The following is a 23,539-nucleotide window of genomic DNA, read 5'->3' on the forward strand; positions in this document are numbered from 1 at the left end:
TGGAGTCAACTGCACATATATTTAGTAAGTTTCTGTTTCTGGGGTCCTTGGGATAGACTTGAGCAGAGTAGGCTGACTGCTCTTCTTAGCAAGGGAGAGCCACCCACCTGTGGTGGACACTTCCCCGCTCTCTACAGCAGTCTTCTCTTTACAAAGTAGGTAGAAGGCTAATGCTAGTACTATCCTCATAAGCATGTGGTGAAAAAGGATTGTGCACATGTACTAGCTCAAATATACAGAAAATGGTACAAATTTCACTGCTGTGATTACCATGCTTTGAGCAGGATATCTGGTGTTATTGAAAGACAAAAAAATATGCAACAATTTCCATTCTGCCGGGGTTTCTAATTCCTTTCTATTTGGGGTTTCCCAGTCAAGACATAGAGAGCTATATGAGAACAAGTCATTACTAAACTGTGATTCAGGGGTGTGAATACAGGAGGGAAGAAGGGTGGTTAACAGTTTTGCTTCAATTCCAGCTGAAGAGCCAGGCTTGGCCTCTTTGAAGGCTGAAATGGACTTCTGATGATGGAGGATGGAATCCACTACTCATTTTCTTTCCAGCATTCTCTCAGATTAACCACCCGAAAAACAAATAAATGGCATTAGCACCAGGGTTTCATTCATTCTTCATGCCACACATATTTGTGGAACACTAACTTATTATTCACCACAAGGCCTTGGGTTTTGATTTTAAGGAGTATAAACTTCCTTTAGAGAAAAGTATTTATTTGTGAGAATCAAAAAATAGCTTACACACCCTAGTTGCAGGTAACACTGGGAAATACAAGGATATTAAAAGACTCCAAACAGATTTTTTGCTAGCCTTTGTCCCTCCACGCTCCCCTCAGAACCTTCCAAGGTTCTCCAAGATCTATGTGCTTAGGAATTGAGGCTTTGTATAACTCTCTGTGTTAGTTGCACTCTGCTCCTTCATCTCACAGTGCTTGGTCCAGCTTCTAGTTCTCTGTAGACTTTGTGTGTGGCCTCCAAATCATCCTGTTAAGTCTCCATATCCAATTCCAGTGATTTTGGAAGGGGGATGCACCCTATTAAGCCAACATGGATCAGTGAAGGCCGCAGATTTAAGCTGCTAGGATGATTTGGGGAAGATCACTGGGTAGCCAGTGCTTCTTCCTCCATGGTGGCAGGGAAAGTGGATTTGTTAGGAAATGAGCTTGGCACTCCTAAGACACCTTCCTCTCTGTTGGCCAGGCATTCTCTACCTCATCCCCAGGTTGCCTCCCCCCAGCCAACAGTCTTCTCCACCCTCCATAGAAGCTGTATTCGCATTCAATTTTCCTTCATTGCATCTTCTGAGAATAAGACTCATTAATATTGTTGTCTCCTGGGGTTACCCAGAACTCTCCAGAAGTGAGAAAGGGTTTCCTCGGGCTTTAATCTGTATTCATTCATCTCATCAGATCAATGCTTCAAAGTCAGGTTTATTGAGATATAACTTACACGTAGCTAAATTTGCCCCCTTTAGCACGTAGTTCTCCAGGCTTTGACAAATGCACACGGTGATGGAATAAGCACCACCACTGGGATATGGAGCATCTTCTTCATTGCAGAAAGTTCTCTCACCCCTATTTGGAGTCAATCTCTAGTCCCAGCCCTTGGGAATCACCGGTCTCTTTTCTGTCGCTGTATTTTTGCCTTTTTCTAGAAGGTTATATGGGTGGAATTGTAGTATCTAGTCTTTAAGGCTGACTTCTTTCAGTGAAATAGATCTGAGATTCATCCATGTATCTGTTCCTATCAGTACTAACTTTCTCTTTTGAATTGCTAAGTAGCATCCTATGGTATAGACATACCACAATTTATCTGCTCAATAGTTGAAAGAGATTTGAATTGTTTCTAGTTTTGGATGATGATAAAAAATGTGCTACAAAAAAGTATTTCTATGAATATAATTTAGTTCTCTTGGGTAAATTTCTAAGAGTGGTGTTGCTGGGCTAAACAGTATGTGTGTATTTAATTTTGTAAAGATGTTTCTAAGGGAGGCTATGGACATAGTAGTAACGTGATGTTAGCCCAGATCTGATAACTTTCTGATTTGGTGACCTCAGCTGGCTTCTCTAAGTCTCACTTTACTGCAAGAGAATAAATGGTGTATGATAGTTCCTGCAGAATATCGGGGCAGTGGCTCACTTGGTTCACTTGGTTGCACAGCTGCAAAGCAGCCTCTGCCTTGTGCTCCTGCTTCCTTGCTCTCCCTCCTGCCCAGTTGCCCCTCTGGTGCTTGTGTAGGTAATGCCCTTGCTACCGCCCAGCCACATTGTTTCCTTTCCTGGAACATTCCGCTACCCACCTATGTCCTTACCAACTCCTCATCCTTACATTGCTCAATAAAACACCACCTCTTCCTCAGTCTAAATCCAACCTCTTGCTATCTATAGTCTTCTTATTGTTTTTAACACCCTCTTCTTTTCCTTTGTAGCATTAGCCACAATTGGCCTTGGAAAATGAACAGTGTGATTCGATATTTTTGTTGTTGTTGTTGCAGTACTGGAAATTGAAACCAGGGTCTTTGCACTGAGAGACAATCCCAAGGCACTTTTTATTGTTTTAATTTTGAGACATAGTCTCACTAAATTGCTCAGGCTGGGATCAAATTTGGAATTTTCCTGCCTCAACCTCCTCAGGTGCTGAGGTTTACAGGGGTGAGACACCACACCTACCTATGATTCAATTTCTAATTGGAATGTCTATGTGAAAATTATTGATTTATGTACAATTGTAAGAAATAATACAGAGTTCCCTTGGACCTTGTGTCTAGTTTTTTCCCAACGGTAACTGTGGCAAAATTATAGTATAGTATCACAAGTAGGATATTGATGTTGGTATAATCCACTGACCTTTTTTCAGTTTCCCTAGTTTTACCTGCACTAGTGTGTGTGTGTGGAGGGGTGTTCAGTGTCACAGAGCTGTATCACATGTGCAGATTTGTGTCTTCACTCGCAGGGTGAGGGTACACAATTCCGCACCCACAGCTTCTCTTCTGTTGGCCTTTTCACAACTCTCCATCTCCAGCCCCCCCTCCTCCAGCTTCTAATTTCTGGCAAGTATTAATCTGTTTCCACATTTAAAAAAATAGATACTTCAAAAGTGGAACCATGTAGTATTTAATCTTTGGAAGACTTTACTTGTTTTGCTCAGCACAATGCTCTGGGGACCCATCCATACTATTGTGTGCATCAGTAGTTCATTCCTTTTTATTCTTCAGTAATATTCAAGGGTATGGATGTACCGTAGTTTGTTTAAACATTGACCTGGATTCTTCTTTGTAGTTATTATGAATAAAATTATCACAAATCTTCATGTACAGATATTTGTATGCCCATAAGTATCCATATGTCTGGGTAAATGTTCAAGAAAGAAAATGCTGAGGATTATATTTGTAAGAAACTGATTGGATACGATTTTAAAATCTCTGCCAATAGAATTCAAGTTCCATCCAAGGTAGAAGATTGAGTTTTGTTTGTTTATTTGTTTGATTGTTTGTGTATTTAATCACATATTAGGGACACTACAATCCTTAGAACATAATTTACCACTTCATAAATATTTATAGATGATTAAATGAGGAATGAATGAATAAATGCATAAATAAAAATGTTGACAAGGGAATTAGGTAAAATAACATATGTAAATAATTTTCAGAATGCCTACCAGGGAGAAATCTCTAATATCAGTAAATACTTTTACTCGATATTATTTTGGCCAAAAGTGACATGTCTTCCATTCCCTCCAACCTTCATCCCACAAAGGTCATGTGGATTATGGAATTCCAAGTTCTTTCTGCTTCACTTCAACCTCTTAAAGAAAATCCTATCTTGTGAATATGTCCAAAGGAACCAAGTGGAAATTTGGGCTTCACACTTTAAGTCACATCCTCTTTAAACAGGTCAGGATAAATCTACCTATCATTTTCTCTGTTGGACAGAAACACAGGAAATAAATGATGAGAGCCTTTGGGAAGGGCAGGTATGTGGCACTAAAGTGGTCAATGTCTTTCCAGGATCCCTACAGTTTCAGAGTGTGGAATAAATATTGGTGAATCCAATGGAGATAGCCTAGTACTTAATAGAGAGAGAGAGAATTAGTAATTCTCATTTGCCTGAGGAAATTGCAGGTCCTCATAATGTCTTGATCTATGTATAAAGAGCTAGTAAAGACAAGCAGTTCTCATAATAAAAGTAGATATGAAGTTTTCCTGACAAAAATGCCACTGGAATGATGAGCTGTCACGTAAGACCTGGAGAGATGAGAAGGAAACTTCTTTGGTGACTATAATTAGGCTTGCATGGAGAGCTCAGGAATGATGCCAGGGTGCTCTCATCTCTTCTTAGAGTCACCATGGAAGTCTCTCTAAGGGTAGAGCAGTGAAGAGGTCAAAGCTGGTTTCTGGTAGACCACGGCCCTGCTCCCTACATGCCCCCATGTGAGGCTCTGACTTGGGGTATAATGGAGGGGTAGGTCTCCTTATTCTGTGACTTGGGCCACTGGGATTTTTTTTTACAAGATGAGGAAACCATTTCCTTTTCCATATTATGAACACTTTTCTATATCCATTACACAAAATTTGGTTAATATTTGAGATATGATTAAAATACATGATGAATGTTTAAACTAAAAAAAAAAAATTATGGTAAAAGACATGTTGCCATTAATCCCCCTCAAATTACACTCCCTTACTTTGAACACACTTATCCCGTCATTCTTGCCACTTTCTGAAGCACTTCTGGAAGTCTTCTTTTGTATGTGTCTTTACAATGGATGATCAAACATACAGTGAATGCTGCTGCTGAGTGCCAATAGAAAAGCAGGCTCCTCAGAACATCATGGTGTTTCCTTATCCATCTTATTCACCAGTTCTGGCATTATGCTGCTTCTGGCTCTTCCCCAAAGTCAAAACAAACATGAAAAGTAAATGTTTTGGACAAATTCAGGACATCAAAGCACCCATGGCAGCACACTGAAGACATAAAAGAGGACTTTCAGAACTGCTTGAGAGAGTGGCAAGAATGATGGGATAAGTGTATTCAAAGCAATTGGAAGTATTTTGAGGAAGATTAATGGTTTTTTAATAATTTTTTAAAAATTTAAACATTCACCATATTTTTGGATCACATTAACACTAAAAGTTATCTGTAATCACAATACCACCATTAACATTTGAATGTTCTCAAAGCTTTGTATGTATCTATGTAGATATATAGACTTAGATCCATAAAGAGATAAATTTAGAAGTAGAGAGAGTAAGCTATAGACATGAATGGATCTTACTCACAAGAGTTATTACTAAATAAATGGGCACCTAAATATTACTCCTTGTCCTCTGGGCACACACCTATTTCCTATGCATTTTATATACCTTTTTTTCTGCTTTTCAAGCTATTCATCCCTACTTGTGTTTTTTTTTAAACCAGAGGATTTAAGTAGTTACTTGTATGATGGGATGTTTTACCAAAAATCAAAATAATTCCCATGTGCATGCCTGCTTCAGATCCACTTATTCATGCTCTTTGGAAGGAAGGAGAAATTGCATACCCTTAGCCTTCTGCAGGCATTGGGTCTAGGCTGATTCCTCTCTTCCTTAGCCAAGATGTCCATACAACAAAACAATACCACAGTGATATATGTGCACCCATGTTCATAGCAGCCCAGTTTGTAATAGCTAAAACTTGGCAACAGCCCAAATGCCCATCAGCTGGAGACTGGATAAAGAAAATGCATTTTTTAAAAATAGAATGGAGTACTACTCAGCCATAAAAAATGAGAAATTAGAGACATTTATTGCTAAATGGACGCACATTGAGGCAGTACTCTTAACTGAAATAAACAGGACACACATGTGCAAATACTGAATAGTTTGTCTAGTGTGAGAAACTGAAAGTGTAAATGAGGACTAAAAGGTATAATAGATAATGTGAAATAGGAAGAAAGGGGCAAAGGGGAAGTGGGAGGGGTAGGGAAAATGAAAGAAGGGAATGGAATTAATATGAGAAAATGAAAAAAAGCAAACAAAGTCCCTGTAAATAGGGAGGGATGGAGGGGTTGAAGGGAGGGAAGGGGAAGGGGAAAATATAAGAACCAAGAGATTATGTAACAGTGCAAATTTCCAATGATGAATGTCATTATATTGTATACCTAAAATGTACCAATATAAGGATATAAAAAAAGAAAAACAATCCTGCATGACTTAAGATGAGCTTGAGGAGGCAGCACCTTCCTGAGCCATGGCTTGGGATCTAGTAATACAATTTAATTTCTGGAGAAAGGACCACCCTGGAGGAACTCCTACATCCATCATTGAACTTTCTGACATCCCACTTTGAAATTCATTTTCAGGAATGTGTTATGCAGTAAACTACAAGTCCGAAAATAAGAATATCACACCGACCTGAGTTAAGGGTTTAGTGTATACATTTAAATAAGTTATTAATTAATCTCATTCTGTTTCCTCACCTGTAAAAAGGATTATTCATATTGCCTTACTGGATTGTTAAAATAAAATGAAATAATGACTGAAAACCACTTGGCATTATATTAGCACACAGTAAATGCTCAATAGTTCTCAGCTTTGCTATTCTTTATGCTGTTTTCTAGATTGTGTGCATCTTGATCACACATTGACTATGCACAGGGAGATATGTTGGGATGGCTTTGCTGGTGAGAGGCAGGAGTTGGAGAAGGGAATGTGGCAGCCTGCTGTGAATCCTAGTGATATTAGAGGAAATACCAGCACCCTGGGAGTTGGTCTTTTCACTGAAGAGGTCATAAAATATTAATAGCCCCCAGAGTTACCCAAGGAACAGGGATGCCAGTTCTTGCCTGATGCACAGGAGTGGCGCCTCAGAGATGTCTGTAGGCCACTTTTGAGAAGGGAAGGCAGGGGAGTCCAGTGGCAACAGGCATTCCAGTTACTTCCTTGGCTGGAAACATCAGCATTAAAGAACCACCAGGATCATGAAGTAGCAAGGGTTCTCCTTAAGCAGATGCAAAGAATGGCTTCCTTTCTTTGTAGCCCATGGTAATATGACTCTTTTTTCCACAGAGGTCAATTTATATCCCGTTAGTCTTGTATACACAATCAATAATAGCTGGGTCACTATTAGCAATCCCAACTCCACCGCTGCACCTACTATCCTCATCTGCACCACTGCTATCATCACCATCATTTTATCATCATTATCATCACCATCATCACCTTTACCACCACCACCACCATTGCTATCATCATTAGCATTATCGCCATCACCATTCTCCTCCTTATTGTCTTTCAAACTAAGATGCATCATGCATTCTAGGTGTACCAGGTTTCATTAAGCAATTTACATACGTCACCATATGTTATCCAAATTCAAGCTTGTAACAAGGAAGGTTATCATAGATTTACCATTTTATGAATATTGACCCAAGATTCAGAGAATTTAATGTACCAAAAGTCACCTAGTTACATGCTAGGAAGAAGTCCATGCCCTTAACAGAACCAAGAGTCAGAATCGGGAAGTGTCTGCCCCGTCTTTACTGTCATCTACTTCACTGTCCAGAAGGCAGGGCAAGGCGAACTCTGTGGTCCTAGAGCATTAATCATTACTATTATTGTTATTATTGCCATCATTATTAATGGGAAAGTAATCTGCACCTCCCCGTGTGATATGGCAAACTAGTGGCTCTCGCATAGACACATGTACACCAATAGAAAGCTTCATAGAAATAAATGTTACATGAAACTTCATCTGTAATGGATGAAAGGCACAGAACTAAAGATGAATTGTAAAATTCAAATGTGAAAGATTCATCATGAAGCCAATCAGTGAGAAAATGATGCTGTTTGTGTGAAGGCTAATATTTGAAATTGCGAGTGTGGGTTACTAATATTGTTTTCAATTAGCCTCATAATACAATGCACTTCAATATTTTAAGTTGTTGCATGATATTGAGAAAATGATGTTTCACAAGCAGGTACAAACTTGCAAGAAGTAATTATTTTAACTAGTTGACCTTAAAATAGCTGGCTAATCTCGAATGTAAGCTCCATTTCCTGTCTTGTTGACCATTCCACCTCCAGGGCCAGCAGAGAGTATGCATTCCACATGCAGCTGAGAAATTAATCAATGAATTAACTGATGAGTAAATGAAATAGATTTCAGAAACGTGGAAGTGGACAGCCCATATTGTCCTTTGTGATACTTCTCATTCATTCACCAATATTTAACAAGTTCCCCTCTATGGGCAGCCCAGGGCTATGCTAAGGGTTGAGGACATGACACTGAAGGAGAAACCAAGGGTTCTCATGGACATGTGCATCCGTTGTGTGCAGTGTGAAGTGGCAGGAGACAGTAAACAGACACAGAGTTTACAGTGAACACTGGAGGTGCTATTTATATGCAGAATGCTTTCCTAGCCCTCCAGACTCTTAACATCCTCATGGGGGACCTAGTATTATCAGTGTGTACCCAGCACCGTCCTTGTGAAGAATAAACAAAAGCACACACAGGCAGGAGCCACCCCATCTCTACCTGGACATGGCAAAACAGCCAAAGATGCTCATGTCTTTCTGTGATTATTTAATTAGGCCCTGAGGGTCCTGGGATTTGTATACTCACATCATTAGGGCAGTCCCAGCCAATGGACACATACCGGGAGGCAAAGGGCATAGGTGGTTACAACACAAGGTTTGAGGTGACAGGAATCCGAGAACAGAGAGTTACAGAGGAGTCTCAGGTATGATGTGGGGCCAGAGAACCAGCATCAGGCTGAGGCAGTTCCTACCTGGCCTAACCACTGGGAGTGGGCACTGGTGTCTATTGACCAGAGGATTAGATGCTTGGTTTTGCGTATGTAAATTTCCTCCTTGGTAATGGTTTAAAGTGTGAGCTGGGAGGGACAGAGATGGAACGCAAAGGAAGCAATTGGGGTAATACAGCTTTTGAAATAACTGTAGGCTAAGGCAAGAATGGGATGCACTAGAACAGTGCCAATGGAAAATCAAGGACTTTGTAGCTGAGAGACTGGAGAGTAAAAAATTGTAACGTATGGAAACCATTTGACTCTTCAGAACACCAGAGGGAGATGTGAAGGGCAAAGGTTGAGGTTTCAAGGTTAAGTAAGCGAAAGGGAGGTGCTTCTGTGAACAAATAGGCAAATCAGGAGAGCAGGTGCAAACGATGCTGTGTTTGAGGGAGGTTAAAGCAGCAGAAAGCATAGGAACTCCTTGAATTTTACAATCATTCCTGAGATGTAAGGAGAGGTTGGAAATGAAATGTGGTGGGGATTCAGTTACATTCCAGAGGGTCTCATTCAGCAGCTTTCAACCAGTGTTGTAAATCCTTCACAGGCGTGTGGAGAGTGTCACAGGCACAGCTAAGTGTGTGTGGGGGGGGTGGGGGGGTGGGGGGTGGGGTGGGTGGGTGGGTGTGATATAGAAGTGGGTTGTAAACATTGATGGTGATTGGAGCACAAAAGGTAAGAAACCTGGCAGTGTACAAAATGTTGGCAAGTTAGAGCTTGCCCTATGGAGCCTGTAAGAACTGGGCACTGCATGTCCATAGAGGGATCAGTCAAGGAGGTTTATTGCTTTTCCCTTTTATGCCTCTGTTCCAAAAGAGCCTGGAATTTTTATATCTGAAACTAGGGAGGGAGGGGAAGGGGATGGAAAAAGAATTAAATGTGTTACTCACATGTACCAACTCCTCAGGATAAATGTAATCACTATGTATTGCAAATATGTACTAATAAAAATTTAAAGAAAAATAAACCAGGTAGAGCTAATGCTAGTCTTGTAACAGTGGGCATAATGGACTATCTTCTGGAAAGAAGTTACAGTTTGGGACAAAGGTTTGATGTAAACCTGAGTGGAAGGGTGTTCTCCTCTGGCACCTAGGGGCAACTGATGCTGAGCTTTCAAGGAGCAGGAGACAAGGGGCAGAGCGAAGAGGACAGGAACTTGTTCTTTGGCTCCCAAAGAGAAAGGAGGAAAGAAAAAGGAAGTACAGCAGGGAAGGTCTGAGACCAGGAGAGCCCAGTGTAAGTCAGGGATGCAGCACAAGCCAAGCATGGTGTTGCACTCTTGTAATTCCAGCACTCTGGGAAACTGAGGCAGGAGGTTTGTGAATTTGGGCCAAGTCTAGACCACTTAGGGGCTTAGTAAGACCCTGTCTCAAAGTAAAACATAAAAAAGTGACTGGGGATATAGGTCATTAAAGACCCTGAGTTCAATCCCCAGTACCCCCAGTATCCCCAGTACTGTGTATGTATATATGCAGTAGATCCAGTTTCTTCTAAGAATGTTTTTTTTTTAAATGAGATCCTCCCTCCTTTTTTCAAAGTCTTCATGACTACAAAACCTCATATATGCCTTATATAGTGGAGATACTGTAGAACATAGTAAGTGGCTTAGTGTTCTGTTTGGATTCTCATAATGGAGCCCAAAGAGAGAATACCCAGCTGTGAGCTAGAAGGCCAGATGAGGCTGAGAGCGTGTGATATGTCTGGAACTGTGAAATGCAACCTAGGAACTAAGATTTAGAAGTCTAGAGATGCTACATTTTGGTGAGATGAGATCTTGAGAACCAGCAGGATTTTACATTTGCTATGTAACCTTCTAGTTTCTGAAGACTGATCGAGTTGTGTGTGTGTCCTTACACCCTTCCTAGCTAAACATCAATGTCACTAGCTTTGAAGGTGTGCAGATAATGCCAAGAACCAAGAGTCCTTGCAGTGTCCCTCACCTGGTTGCCAGGACAGGACCTGGGAAAGTTGAGGTCAAGATAGATTAATGCAGAGCTTGAGCTGTTAGGGTGAAGTCACTTCTTGTCAGAGATGCTTGCTGGTTGCATAGAGATAAATATTTCTGAACTTTTATGGGGTCAAAGTAGCCTGCAGCCAAGCTTATTACTGAGGCAAAAGAGAGATGCAGGCTTTATTTGCCTTCAGATTTGCTCAGTTCCATCCAGAAAGTTGAAACACAGAGAGTGGGTGGGGTGTGGAGGCTTCCCAAAGTAGACCTCCCCACCCACATGTTCATTAGGAGAAATCGCCACTTAGCTGTTTTTGTCTCTTCCGCCTACCCTCTCTTTTCCCACGTTCTTACATTCTGTCCTGTGCCCTGGAAGCCAACTCCCACCCTCTCTAGTACCAAGGAAGGCCCTCTCCCTTAGCATCTCCTGGAACCTGTTGTTTCTGCAAAACTCTAATGGGAACTGAAGTTATTTGCTTGCCTTGAGTATTTTTTTTTAATCAGGGATCTGTCAAGGGTCTCTCCTGCCAGATATTACTTGACTGATGAGATTGAATGCTATCTCTGCAACTTGTCACTTTTGCCAGCTGTTGTGATAGAAGGGTGTTGGCAAGAAAGACTGGAGGCAGGGTCTTTTCTTTTGAAAAGTTCAGGGTAGGATGTGGGTAGGTACCTCCTTGGAGCAGGCAGGGACAAGAAAGCTAAGAATGTTTCATGCTATGAAATTAGTTGGCCTGGGTCAGTGAGAGGTTCCTGGAAAAAGTAAAGCCTGTTGATGCATTGGCACAAAGGACTGCTTCAGAAACTGCCTGCTAAGTGTAAGTATTATAAACAATGATGACTAAAATTATGGTAATGAGGATGATGCACTGGCCCCTCTACTGCAATTGGCATAGCACAAAGGTGCGAGTCTGTTGTTAACAGACTAAACAAAACCATTGTGCCCACCCCTCATTAGTTGGACACTATATGAACTAGACACTTCTTGCAGCCTCAGTTTTTCTTTATGTAAATCAGAGACATAAAACCCTGTCTTAAAGGGTTTTGTGAAGATGAGAAAAAAAATTAGTTACCATCTGGCCAGAAGTAATCTTCTAACATGTGTTACCTTACTCAGTCTCTAAAAAATAGTAAAAGAATCAACCTGACATTTTGTGAGATGCAGCTGAGAAAGAACTTAGTTGATAAGGATGAATGTGTACATTTGTATTCATTTGATTCATTAGCAAGGTTGAATAAATTATGTATTCAGAAGACCAGGGCAGAAAGGTGGTGTCTATACAATTTCATATAATGCTGAGTCATTTAAAAACCTTTTTAAAAAAATTACATTTGCAGTTAGTCGTTCCATAAATGTGTTGACTTTGTTAGTCATATATATATATATACATATATATACGCTATACATATATATATACACACAAGCATATACACATATACACAACAAAGAAAGAATGTCTACTGTATCATTTAGTAAGAGATTGAAGGTAAGAATTATTCATAATAATACTTGCTACTATATGTTGAATGGTTGCTAGCTCAAAGGCTCCAATCTCACCACTTGTATGTATTACTTTATCTTTTAATAACAATTAGGGAAAAAAATTATTATTGTTCTCCATTAGGGAGAATAAAATAGAGGTTTAAGATCTTATAAGTCAATAGCCATTTACTAGCAGCTGTAGTAGTCTGAGACAGAGCTGGAACTTCAGAGCCAGGAAGTCAGGCTCAAGAAGAAGGATGCCCCTGTAGTGTACTGGATGCCCTCACATTAACCAGAAGGATCCCCAGGCACCCTATCTCCAGGAAGCATATAGGGGGGCTTTGAGTGGTCTGGGCTCTGTTATTGAGGAGAGTAGATGAACTGGCAATGTGGCACATTCAATTCATCCAGCCTCTATTAAGCATCTCTAGGAGAAGACAGAGCCCTTCTATGGGTTGAGAGACTCAGAAATCTGCAGGGTTTCTGGTGTGTTTGCTCCAGTGTGCACCTGGGGTGAGGAGGATCCTTACAAAGGCCCAATGGGGGTAACTGTTAATTTATCTCAAGTATCCCCACAACATGTGCCATGTAACCATGATTCTTTGAGTACCTGTGCCTGTGCTAAGAAGCACTTTACATTTATTATCCCTGTGGTTCCCAAATGCTGATCTACAGACTCATCTGATTCCATAATGACATTTCCAACAGAGTGCAGCTAAATGAGAAAATTAAGGGCAATTTAGTGAAAATTTTAATAGACCTAAATTTAATCAATTTGAAAGGCTGTCCTTTATTTGGAGATTATGTCCTTCTTACTTTTTTACTTTGTGGTGTAAAATGCCCTTTCCTTTCTGAAACGATGCACAGAACAGATGGTGTGTGTGTGTGTGTGTGTGTGTGTGTGTGTGTGTGTGTGAAGTCTGAGAATCACTGCCTTTGTAGGAAGGAGCTGTTACCGCTTCCATGTGACAAAAGAAGAAACTGAGGTTCAGGGTGGTGAATTCATGTCCACCCATACACATACCTTATAAGTAGCAGATCTTGGACTTCAACCCAGTCCGTTTTTGTAGACATGGGAAAACTTCATAGTAGACATGCTGCTAGTTTTGCATCAATGGGCTCCCTATCCTACCTCTGCCCATGGATGTGGGCCAAGGGACCATTTCCAAAATCCTATGATTTGGGGGGCCTTTTTTGTGGTACAAGCTGCAATCCACAATAGCAGTAGAGATTCATGGTGTTGTGGGGTAAGGGTAGCTTGAGGTAGGTCTATTCCTTCCCTTGGAGGAGTGTAGGAATCAAGAATACCCTGGAAAGAATAGTGTGTCCCTTGATTGTACCTGCCTTAAAAGAACAAACCAATGTGGTATGTGTGGAGATGCATCCTTCCCCTGACACCCAGTGGACTCTCCCTGTATGCTAGTATTGCTCAGGAGTCAGGAGCAAGCTTTTCCCAGCTTCCACTCTGTGAGATCCCATAGTCATTAGCCTGGGAGACTGCCACAGTGAGGGAAAGGGGAAGAGATACACTTTCTCTCCCTCCAGGACTTCCTCCTCATTGCACCTGCAGGGAAGAGGTACAGATTGAGCTGAGGCCTGGGTTTGGAGAAACAAAAAGACTAATTTTCCATATCTCCGTGGTTTGTATACTAGGCCTGCTGTCAAGACAAACTACCTGACACAGTGAGGCAAGTAGCTGAAAATCAGACACACATGTGTGTATAAACTAGATGCACCTTGGTTTTCTCCAGAAACATATGCAGGTTTACTGCCTGCTGTCTGTTTCTAGAGGTCCTCACACCTGGGAAGCAACAGAGTATGGGTCCTGGTGCTCTCACTTTTGTATCTGAACTGATAAGGAGAGCACTGTGTCCCTATGAAGTTACTGGTAGAAATGAGGTTCTAAGTTATGGATACCTTGTGCTATGTACTTTCCTTTTTAACTAGGGATAGTAAATATCCAGAATACTATAGCTCAACTGTCAGTGTGGACAGATTCTCATGTAATAGCCAGGAAAATTTACCACCATTCACACAATGATTTCCTAGGAACGTGTAACCTGGGGTCTTCATAAGTTGCAACAGTGATAGTAGTCATAGTTGTAGTAGTACTAATAGCATTGCTTCGTTTTATTATATAATAATGCACAAATGCATCCTTACTGTGAAAATTCAAACATAAATCTGTGCAGAGTAAAAAATTTTGAATCTCCCTTCTTCATCACTCTAGAAGGAAACACATTAATCATATTTTGGATTCTATTCTTCCACACCCTATTCTGTGCATTTCATATATTTACATATATGTTGGTGTACGTGAATGCCCATGCTTCATCCATGTCTATGTGTGATCTGTATGCACATTCATACTTGTAAAGAGACTGTGGATTTTGTTGTTGCTTGGTTTGGTTTAGTTTTTATATGTACCCTGAAACTTGTTAGAGATCTTTCTTAGAAAATTTTCCAAGGGAAGGCCCATAGCTACCCCTCATTCTTTTTAACAGGTGCACTGTATCCATATGTGTTACTTTAATACTTTTCCCCTGTTCTTTTTGATTATTTATTTTTACAAGCAGTGCTGGAGTGATTATCGTGGTACACATGTCTCTGTACTTATCTCAAATATTTTGACAAGACAGACACCTAGAATTGGAATAGTTATCTTGGAAGATATGCATATTTTAAATTTTGATAATGAATGCAAAAATGTCATCTCCAGGATCTTACTAATTTTGATTCCCACTATGTGTGTTTGAGATTATCCATTTCTTTACAGTCACATCACTTGCAGAGATTATTGTTGGGCATCTTATTTACTCATTGGTTAACGTTATCTGTTAATTAATATCAGTGTTTTGGGTGAAAGATGGTAGTAAACTTTTCAAAATAATCCATGTCATTTTCAAAAGAGCTTTTTTGGTGGGTGCTAATCGTAAGCTGGGTATTGCCTGCTCTCGTATTTCTGTTCTTATAAGCATGGCTGAGTTTTTAGTCCCACGTTCACTAACAACCCATCCTGAGTCTAGAGAGCTTGAGGAGTTCAAGGAGGGTCCTTTGCACAGAAACAATCCAATTCAGGCTCAATCCTGGCATTATATGCAAAACAGTTGTCACTAAATGGTTGGAATCAGTTCGGACTGCAATGCAGCCTGCTGCTCTGAGAAAAGAACTCTGTGCTCATTGCAGTGGACTGAGCCTCCTTTTCCTGGAAAATTGTGTCTGAGGAATGGAGCTTCTGCGGTACAGTTCAGAGGAACCATGGGGCAGGGAACTCATTCTAAGGACCTAGAGACGAGCTCAGTATAGAGAAAGGTCAAAACAAAATTCAGAATCCTTCCATTCCTTGAGCAGAAAGAGACAGCAACAAGTCATTCAGTCCAGATGTTGCAGCCAGCCAGCCAGCAGTTCATGGTCTTCTGAATGCACACTATGTGGCAGTCACTGTAGTAAACTCTGCATGTTCAGCAATCGAAGTTGCTGGTGAGAATCTTTCCATGTTTTCAGCCTGAGAACTGCCACTACTATTTAGAAGGCTGATCCTAGAGAGCTCTAGAATTCCTCTAATGGTCAACTCTGAGGTTTGGCAATTGGAGTGGAAAGCATAAGGGTGCAAGGAATCTTTCTTGAACCAGAAGCTGCAGGGTTTTTTTTTTTTTTTTAGAGCAAGCTCACTTTTATAGATTCCATTTACTGTAACCTCCACAGCCCTGCCTTCCTAAATTCCCTGATCCTGATTTGCCTCTTGTTTTTTTCCACTACAATCATCACTTTCTATTATGCTCTACAGTTTATTTCTTATCTTTGTTGTGTTTTTTTTCTGCTTCTTTCCCCCACTAGAAAGTAAAGTCTGTTTTTGTCCTCAGTGGCTGTTTCAACCCCAGGGGCCATGACAATGCCTGGAAAGAGGTCAATACTAACTAAGTAACATTCAGGCGTTTGAACAAGTAAGTCAATCAAAGTGCTTGGGATAGAGATAATAAATAATACAGTTTTCTAAAGCTACTTAGCTTCTCACTTTACCAAAGATAGAGAATCTGTAGGTGTCCATTTTAAAATGTGGACGCCAGAGTAAAGTACTTCTAAACCACATCTTGACATTGTCAGTGAGCTTATTCTAGTACAATTACTTGTAAGATCAAGAAGTCCTCTGTCTAAATAGACTCTCTTGCTTTGAGGCATGATGACTCCCGTAAAAAGTATCCTTTAGTGAAAAGTTTGCTATTTTGAAAACCTTAGAAAGTTATAATACGTTATTATGAAAGAAAAAATAAAAAGAAAGAAAACCTGTTGTTTTTCTGCTCTTAAATCAATGGCAAATTTGGAGAAAGAGTTACAAATACTATTGTGCAGGTCCAATTAATACTTGGGCTGTTGTCTTCAAATGAAGTTTCACTTGAAGGTGGAATTATTTGGCTTCCTGAGGGGGCTATATAACCATTCAGTTAAAGGTCCTTGCAGCTGAAAGGCGAGCAGGGCACCCCTTGAATGCTTGCTAGTGTATACACCAAGTGATACTGTGTCCCAGGCATCCTTTGTAGAGAAAGACAAGAATATTTTCTTTGTCCACTTTTCCCATTAATTGATGTAAAATATCAATCCAGAGCAAGGACCAGTGATGGGGCACCTGTGTACTGTATTGACATGGAATTCAAATTTGGCAATCCTAGATGCTGCATGGAAGGCCGGCAAACTTCGGACACGGAGGGAGAGAGCAATAATAAGTGTCACAGAGTGCTACCATGATTCTCTCTTCCGGTTAGCCACTGTAAAATCCCTACTGTGCCCCCCATATGAGTTCGTGCAGAATGTACTAGTCACTTGTGCGATTGTGCTTGCATGCGCTTGTGAAGGGACATTTCTACTTGGTTGTCCAGAGAATAGAGCCTAGGTCTAAGTAATTCTGACGTGGATTTAGAAGGTCTGTATTGCATAGTTGTAGTTTATAGATTTCCAGCTTCCCTGACTCTGAAGACCTAAGTGTAAAGGAAAGTCTGAGTCATTATTGCAAAATGGGTCTTTAGGAATCCAAGCACTGAGAGATCTCAACCTGGGGAGGAAACCAGGCTGCAAAATGGTGTGGGTTTAGGACAGCTGAGAGCAGATATTGGTACCTTACATAATATGTTTGTTTTTCATTAAGCCACTCAGATAAGGTCTTATTAAAGTGCCATGTATTATTTATCATGTTTCTTATGAAAATGAGCTGAAGGGAAAATTCTGCCCTCTTCTTGGGACATTTGCAGGGTTTCCCAGTGTAAGTGAGAAAAATAAATAAATAAATGAAGAAAGCTGGTCAGTCCAGCTAATAGCTTGAAGCAAAAGAAAGGGTCCAGAAAGGCAGAGAGTCAAGATTGGAAAGGCGGAGTCTTTACTCTATTAGTCCATATGAGTTTTGTGGGGTGGTTTTCTCTCTGGCTTTGTGAATTGCAATAAACAAACTAATAATGGGTAGAAACTAAGAAGAGGGAATCTGTTTATTTGCAAACCAGAGCTTGTCTGATGAATATGATTTCTGAGACATCAGATTGGCAAGAATTTTTCAAACTAACTTCTGCCACTCCTCTTCTCAAAAAATAAAGTAAAATGGAATAAAATAAAATAAAATAAAAGCAGCACAAAATACTACTCTATAGAATCCCAGTCTGCCAGATCAACTTCTGCTTGAGGTTAAAGGGTTAAACATGTTAAGGTGTCCCCATTAAATTGAGGGGATACATGAGACCCAAGGCAAATGGGGAAACTGGTTTTGCAAGTTGAAAAGCAGAAAGAAACAGTCTGGTTGGGACCCATGGCTTGGCATAAAACGACTTTATTTATGGCATTTCAAAACAGAACAACACAAAATAGAACTATAGAGTAATTAATATTCTTTCTTCAGGAAGCATTTTTATTAGCCTGCGAAGTGAATTGTGTCTTGCAGCCCAATAGCTTGGGTGGAAAGGAGACATCCTCCAGAGTGTCTGGTTGGCCCCAGGGAGGGCTCAGTGGGAATGGCTCCTGGGGCCAGTACTGTGGCTGTTCTTTCCTGAGACAGCCCTGTCTCTCTGGGTGGCTCTGTCCCACAAAGCAGCACAAATTCACAGCAAGATTTCTTTCATGCAACCCAACAACCTCAAAAGATACTATTCAGACAGCTGACCCCTTGTTTGGAAAACAAACAAAAAACTAAAAAAATGTAATCACTAGTCAAAATCTAGATTAAAAAAAATACAGTTACTGTTCCTGATCATGATTTTACAGTTGCCAAAAATTTCTTCACCCCCCCCCCACTATGGGGACCAAGGATGAGTTAGAGTCCTAATATTTTCTTTTGATTTGTAGATCACATCGTATTTTATTGCATAAAGACTAATGAAATCTACTAATGAATAATTATTACTTCATAAAATAAAGGGGAGGGGGGAGTCTGCCTGCAACAGCAGAATGTTAATTTGGCCAAGGAAAGCTGGCCAGGCAAGGATTTAAAAAAAAAAAAAAAAAAAAAGTAAAATAAACGATTGTAATTTGCTTGCTGCAGCCCACAGAGTAAATGTCTTATCAGACAGCGGCTTCCTCACCCTGCGCATTTATGATTTGAGGAGAGGGAATTCTAGTCTGGGAGAAGCCCCCTCTCAGTCACCCGCGGAGCTGGCAAGTGAGTCCAACAGGCTGGATTTCCACCAGCCCGGCGGATTCTCCCGTGGGGAGGCTGGGCTCTCGGCTACCTGCCCAGCCAAGGCGAGGCCAGGGCGAGAGTGGCACCCGGGCGCCGCGGGGCCTCCAGCCTCGGCTGCCCGGCCGGCCCGGGAGCGCAGACCCCTCCCCACCGCCCTCACCGCCGCTCCTTCTGAAGCCGCCTCGGAGCGCTCCAGCGTCTTACAAAGGGGAATCCCTTTCCCATATTTATTTGCCGACCAATCGGGCAAACAATCCGCCACCCAATTCTGCCTTCCACTCCCGGTCCCAGCTGGGCAGTCGCGTTAATGGTCCTGCTCGCCTGGGTGCCGGCCAGGCCAGCGCTGCGCTCTTCCCCGCGGGGATTTTCAGCAGACACAATTTAAATTTTGGTGAATCGTTAAAGGGGGCGGAGGGGGGGGGGGGAGAAACCCAGAACCCTTCCCCTGGACCCATTTGACAAATGAGAAGACAGGCAACATCAGCACAAACGGAGTGAGCCACACTGTGAGTTCTCTCTCTCTCTCTCTCTCCCCCCCTTCCCTCCCCCTCCCCTCCCTCCTTCCTCCCTCTGCCCTAGCCTCTAGCCTTGTATTCGGTGTCTAAAGGAGGGCAGCTTTGCCCCTCTACCTTTGACAGAAGTTGCTTTCTCGTCCCCTTTCCCGGGGGAGTGGGGTGCGGGGGGGGGGCACCTTCCACTTTAAGGGCAATCAAAACGCAGGCCCAACAAGCCAGCAAAGGGGTGCAGCTTCGAAGGAAACCAACTAGTTTCCTGCTTCTCCAAGACTCTTAGTTGGAGGCTGATGAAGGCTGCTGGGATCTAGCGGAGCTGGAGGCAGGGACAGGCCAGCCAGGGAGGAGGGACTCCGGGGTGCGGTGGGGGAGGGAGACAGAAGAGAAGCCAGTGCGAGCGAGAGAAAAGAGAGCGCCGCCGGGCTTTGACTTAGATAGTCAGCAAATTAAAAAGAAAAAAAAATTGTAGCAACCAGGAAGGAAAAAAAAAAAAAAAGCAACGTGATTGCATGCGAGTGTCCCCACTCCTGCTCGGCGGGCTCCAGAGAGACACTATGCAGCATCCTCTAACGGGGGCCACCTGCGTGGCGCTCCCCAACGTGGGCATGTGTCCCCAGCTATCGTGTGCCTTGACTTTTATGTACTTGCAGCAGGTAAGGCGCGCGTCTCCTCTCGGCAGCTGCTTCCCTGCCCGGCCAGACTCGGTACCGCATCGGTGGGCTGCGCTTTCTGCCTTTCTGGGGTCTGGGGAGGGGCTGCTGCGTGGGGGGGGGGGCTCTACTTGGAGCCTGGTCGCCCCACGCTGTGTGAATTTTTTTTCACCTGTCTGAATACTTTGAAGCCTGATCCCGAGCCTGGGTACTGGGAGTTTGAAATAGAAACCCGCTTTTTGTTTTTAATTTTAATTTTAAACTAGCATCCTTCTCCTGGCAGAGCGTCCAGTGGCAATCAGCGTCTAAGACCCCTTTGAGGCGGAGAGTTTGGATCTTTCCGGAGGCTTTCTTGGTGTCTGTAGTTTTAATTCGGCTGATTTAATAGGGAGTGAAACAAAGAGGGTACGTGTGCGTGCGTGTGTGTGTGTGTGTGTGTATGTCTGTATGTGTGAAGTATTTTTGTTTTCTTAAGTTTGTCTGGGGTGCTGTATCTTCAGTAGGCTTGGGATCACATCACCGGATTTCTGGAGTATGTCAGTCCCAGAATCTGCCTTCAAACTCCTGGTCAGTGCTGTGATGGAGGTGAGCATGTAGGATCCTGGCTTTGTTGGCATGTGCAAAGATGATTTTGTTGGTTTGTTTTCTCTCCCTTCACTCCCCCTTAGTGGTCTTGCTAGGGCAATCTGTTTTTCTGTTCAGTGCACATTTCAGAATCTCCAGAGACAGTTGGTCTGTCTTTCTCGGGGTGTTCCAGGGCACTCTGTCTTTCCTTCTTTGCTGGAAGGGCTGCTGCCTGAGCTGGTGCTTGGCTTGGGAAGCAGCTGGACCCTGCCCTGTGGGGTGGCAGGCCAGCTCTGTCATTGGGCAGGGGCCGTGAATGTGAACTGCCAAGGAGAAGGGTTTTGTGATGCAGATGGAAATCCTTTTCCCTCCCTAGGATGCCCTTCTTGGTCTATGAAGTTTATAGTGATTATAATCATTTTGTCTGTTTTTCTATTCAATTCTTATAAGGGTGCCATTTGTTAACATGTATTTATTTGTATATTAATGGACTTCCTTTGCAAGAGTTGAGAGAGGCTTCTTTTCCCCCAAGATGTGCAGCTTCAATCTGTGTTGTAGCAGTATATGTATTTATAAAATGTCAGGATTCTGTTTTGAACATTTGGGTGATTTGTTATCAAGTTGGTTGTCTCCAGAAAATATTTCTTTGGCGTATTTTCTGTTGCAATTTTTTTGAGAACAGCCCTTTAAGAAATTATCTTGGGAACAAATTGGTTTATTCTTTTACATATAGTTTTATTCCATTTCTAATTTAGTAAGTCATGCCAGGAAACACTTCTCAAGAGCGTAATGATGGCATATTATATGATTCATCTGATTCTACCATTTCTGAGCCTTCACTGTGAATGTATGTTAAATATGTGTGTATGTGTTTTACCAGTTACCCATCAGAAGAAAATCCTAATAGCATTGTTACAGATACTAAGCCTTAGTTGGAATGAATCAAATGATTAGTATGAGTTGATCTTTTGGTTCATACATTCACTTCTTTCATGGTGCCAAACAATGTTATAGGTTTGCAATGTTCTCACAGTTTGTGTGTGTGTGTGTGTGTGTGTGTGTGTGTGTGCGCTTAATTCATCTATGTTTCTGCCTTTTAGATAGGTGGACTGGTTTGCTTGTTTAGGTACAACTTAGGGAAGAAGGTAGTGGCTTTGAGTGAGAAGTTATTCTTGCCATGGAAAGGATAAGGATATACAGAATAAAGAGAAGGGTTATCAGCATCTTCTAGGCAGTCTCTCCCATGAGGGAAAATACCCTGCAGTGGAAGGGGGAGGCTCAAAGAAAATGTTGGCAGCCATAACAAATATTTAGAAGTAACTGAATCAACATTGTGGATCCATGTGAAGATAGACGGAGGGTGGGTTCTGACATGTGCTTGGAACTACACCCCCTTTTTGAAAGGACTTGTAATCCTTTCAGTGAAAGCAATCATAATGTGATGCTGTGACATAATGTCAAACGTGTGTGTGTGTATGTGTGGTGTGTTGTGTATTTTCTCAGAGTTTCACTAAATGTCTGAAGTATAGGACAGGCAAACATTTATTTTTGCCAGTTTTATTTAGAATCAAGGTTTCTAGCCATAATTCCAGAAGACTCACTATCAGAAAGCTATACCTCGAGATCACCTCTTCTGGCTGTTACTGTCATGATAGTTTGTGTTGAAATCTCGTATTATTGCTTTTATTTAGCAATCTGATCAGCTGACTGATTAAGACTGTGAGACAGTTCAGATCAATCTCCACACACTACAGACTATACATCTACACATACATCACCACTACACCTTTTATCTGCTATTAATTTATAGCTATTATTATATCCTAACCTAATTTTAATGAACAGAGCAGTAATCTTTACTCTCAAAATATATAAACCAGATGACCAAATTAGACAACACTTATAAGTAACAGCTTCACTGGAAACCTTTTGTTTTATATTATTTAGAAATAAATGTATTTCAGAAGTCTTTGTTATTCAAATCATCAATCACATATGAAAATAAGTAAAACACAAAAATTTTATTTTGGGTCTTTTATCTTTCTGTTTTAAAAATGTACAAGTTCTGATCAGGAGTCACTACATCTTCACTGAAATATGTTTTCCTGGAATAAAGTTTCATATAGGGTTTATTTCTTATCTAATGCCTAAGGAAAATTACTTCATTGTATGCTTTCTTTACCTCAGTATTGACATCCAAGCTCTCTTCATAAATTCTCCCAGATTTGTCTTTAAGACAGATCATAAAAACAAAATCAATTGGGATGCCTCTCCATTCAAGTCTACTCCAAATGACCAAGTGAAAACAATTTAATCCTTTTTCTACAAATAACATATACTCCCGCTAATGAAGAGGGAACTCTGGCTTTTATACATTGTTCAACTTATTCCATTTCATTTGTTTATATTTCTCAGTAACTTTCCTTTGAATAGATATTTTTTCCAGTTACAATTTCTTTCTTTTTCATTTTTTTCTCCTCTTAACATCCAAGATTTTGCTAAGGTTGGAAACTGCAAGATGGCATGATGTTGAGTAGTCCCTTTGGCATCGAGTTATTGCACGCAGTGATGTCATCACATGGGTAGAGACACAAGCACACACAACTCTGTACATGGCATGCGTCTGTGGTGTGGACCCCTTTCCCATGGAGGGGACAAGGGATCACTGGTGTGGTTGGCTTTTAATCTTGCTGTTCAGGGAGAGTCTCTGCTTCAACCTCTTAGCCCAATGTACTGCAGTGGCTTTACTTGGTGTCTTCTTTGATGGTGAATCTTCTTCCCCCAACTGAACCTTGATTTACAGACTTCTAGAGCAGAATCTTCCCAGAGGTCCAAAGTGGGAACTCATTTAAATATTCTTGCTTTGAAGGAAATTTCTGAACACAAATTCCAAATCTGGAGTTTGATTACCAGTGAGGTCAAAAG

At 41.4% G+C, this 23,539-nt stretch overlaps 1 protein-coding gene across 36 annotated transcripts in view; it reads left to right on the forward strand.

Annotated features, from left to right (window-relative positions):
- Positions 1-23,539, forward strand: part of Rbfox1 (RNA binding fox-1 homolog 1) — a 1,452,839-nt gene that overhangs the window by 1,088,543 nt on the left and 340,757 nt on the right. For 2 of the 36 annotated variants that reach the window (XM_087202751.1, XM_087202744.1), the window contains exon 1: positions 18,957-19,394. The exons of 24 other annotated variants lie outside the window; for them this stretch is intronic. Coding sequence is in view for 8 of the 12 variants with exons in the window: in XM_087202732.1 (XP_087058858.1) it covers positions 19,910-20,053 (144 nt within the window). In the remaining 4 variants the exon portion in view is untranslated. Of the gene's footprint in view, positions 1-18,905; positions 19,395-19,575; positions 20,054-23,539 lie in introns of those variants that run through there. 10 more of the 36 variants (XM_087202736.1, XM_087202718.1, XM_087202737.1 and 7 more) reach the window with 9 other exon arrangements.

This window comes from Heterocephalus glaber, unplaced genomic scaffold, assembly GCF_053883595.1.
Source record: "Heterocephalus glaber isolate CG9 unplaced genomic scaffold, H.glaber_assembly_v1.0 deba00001781, whole genome shotgun sequence".
Taxonomy (NCBI): domain Eukaryota; kingdom Metazoa; phylum Chordata; class Mammalia; order Rodentia; family Bathyergidae; genus Heterocephalus; species Heterocephalus glaber.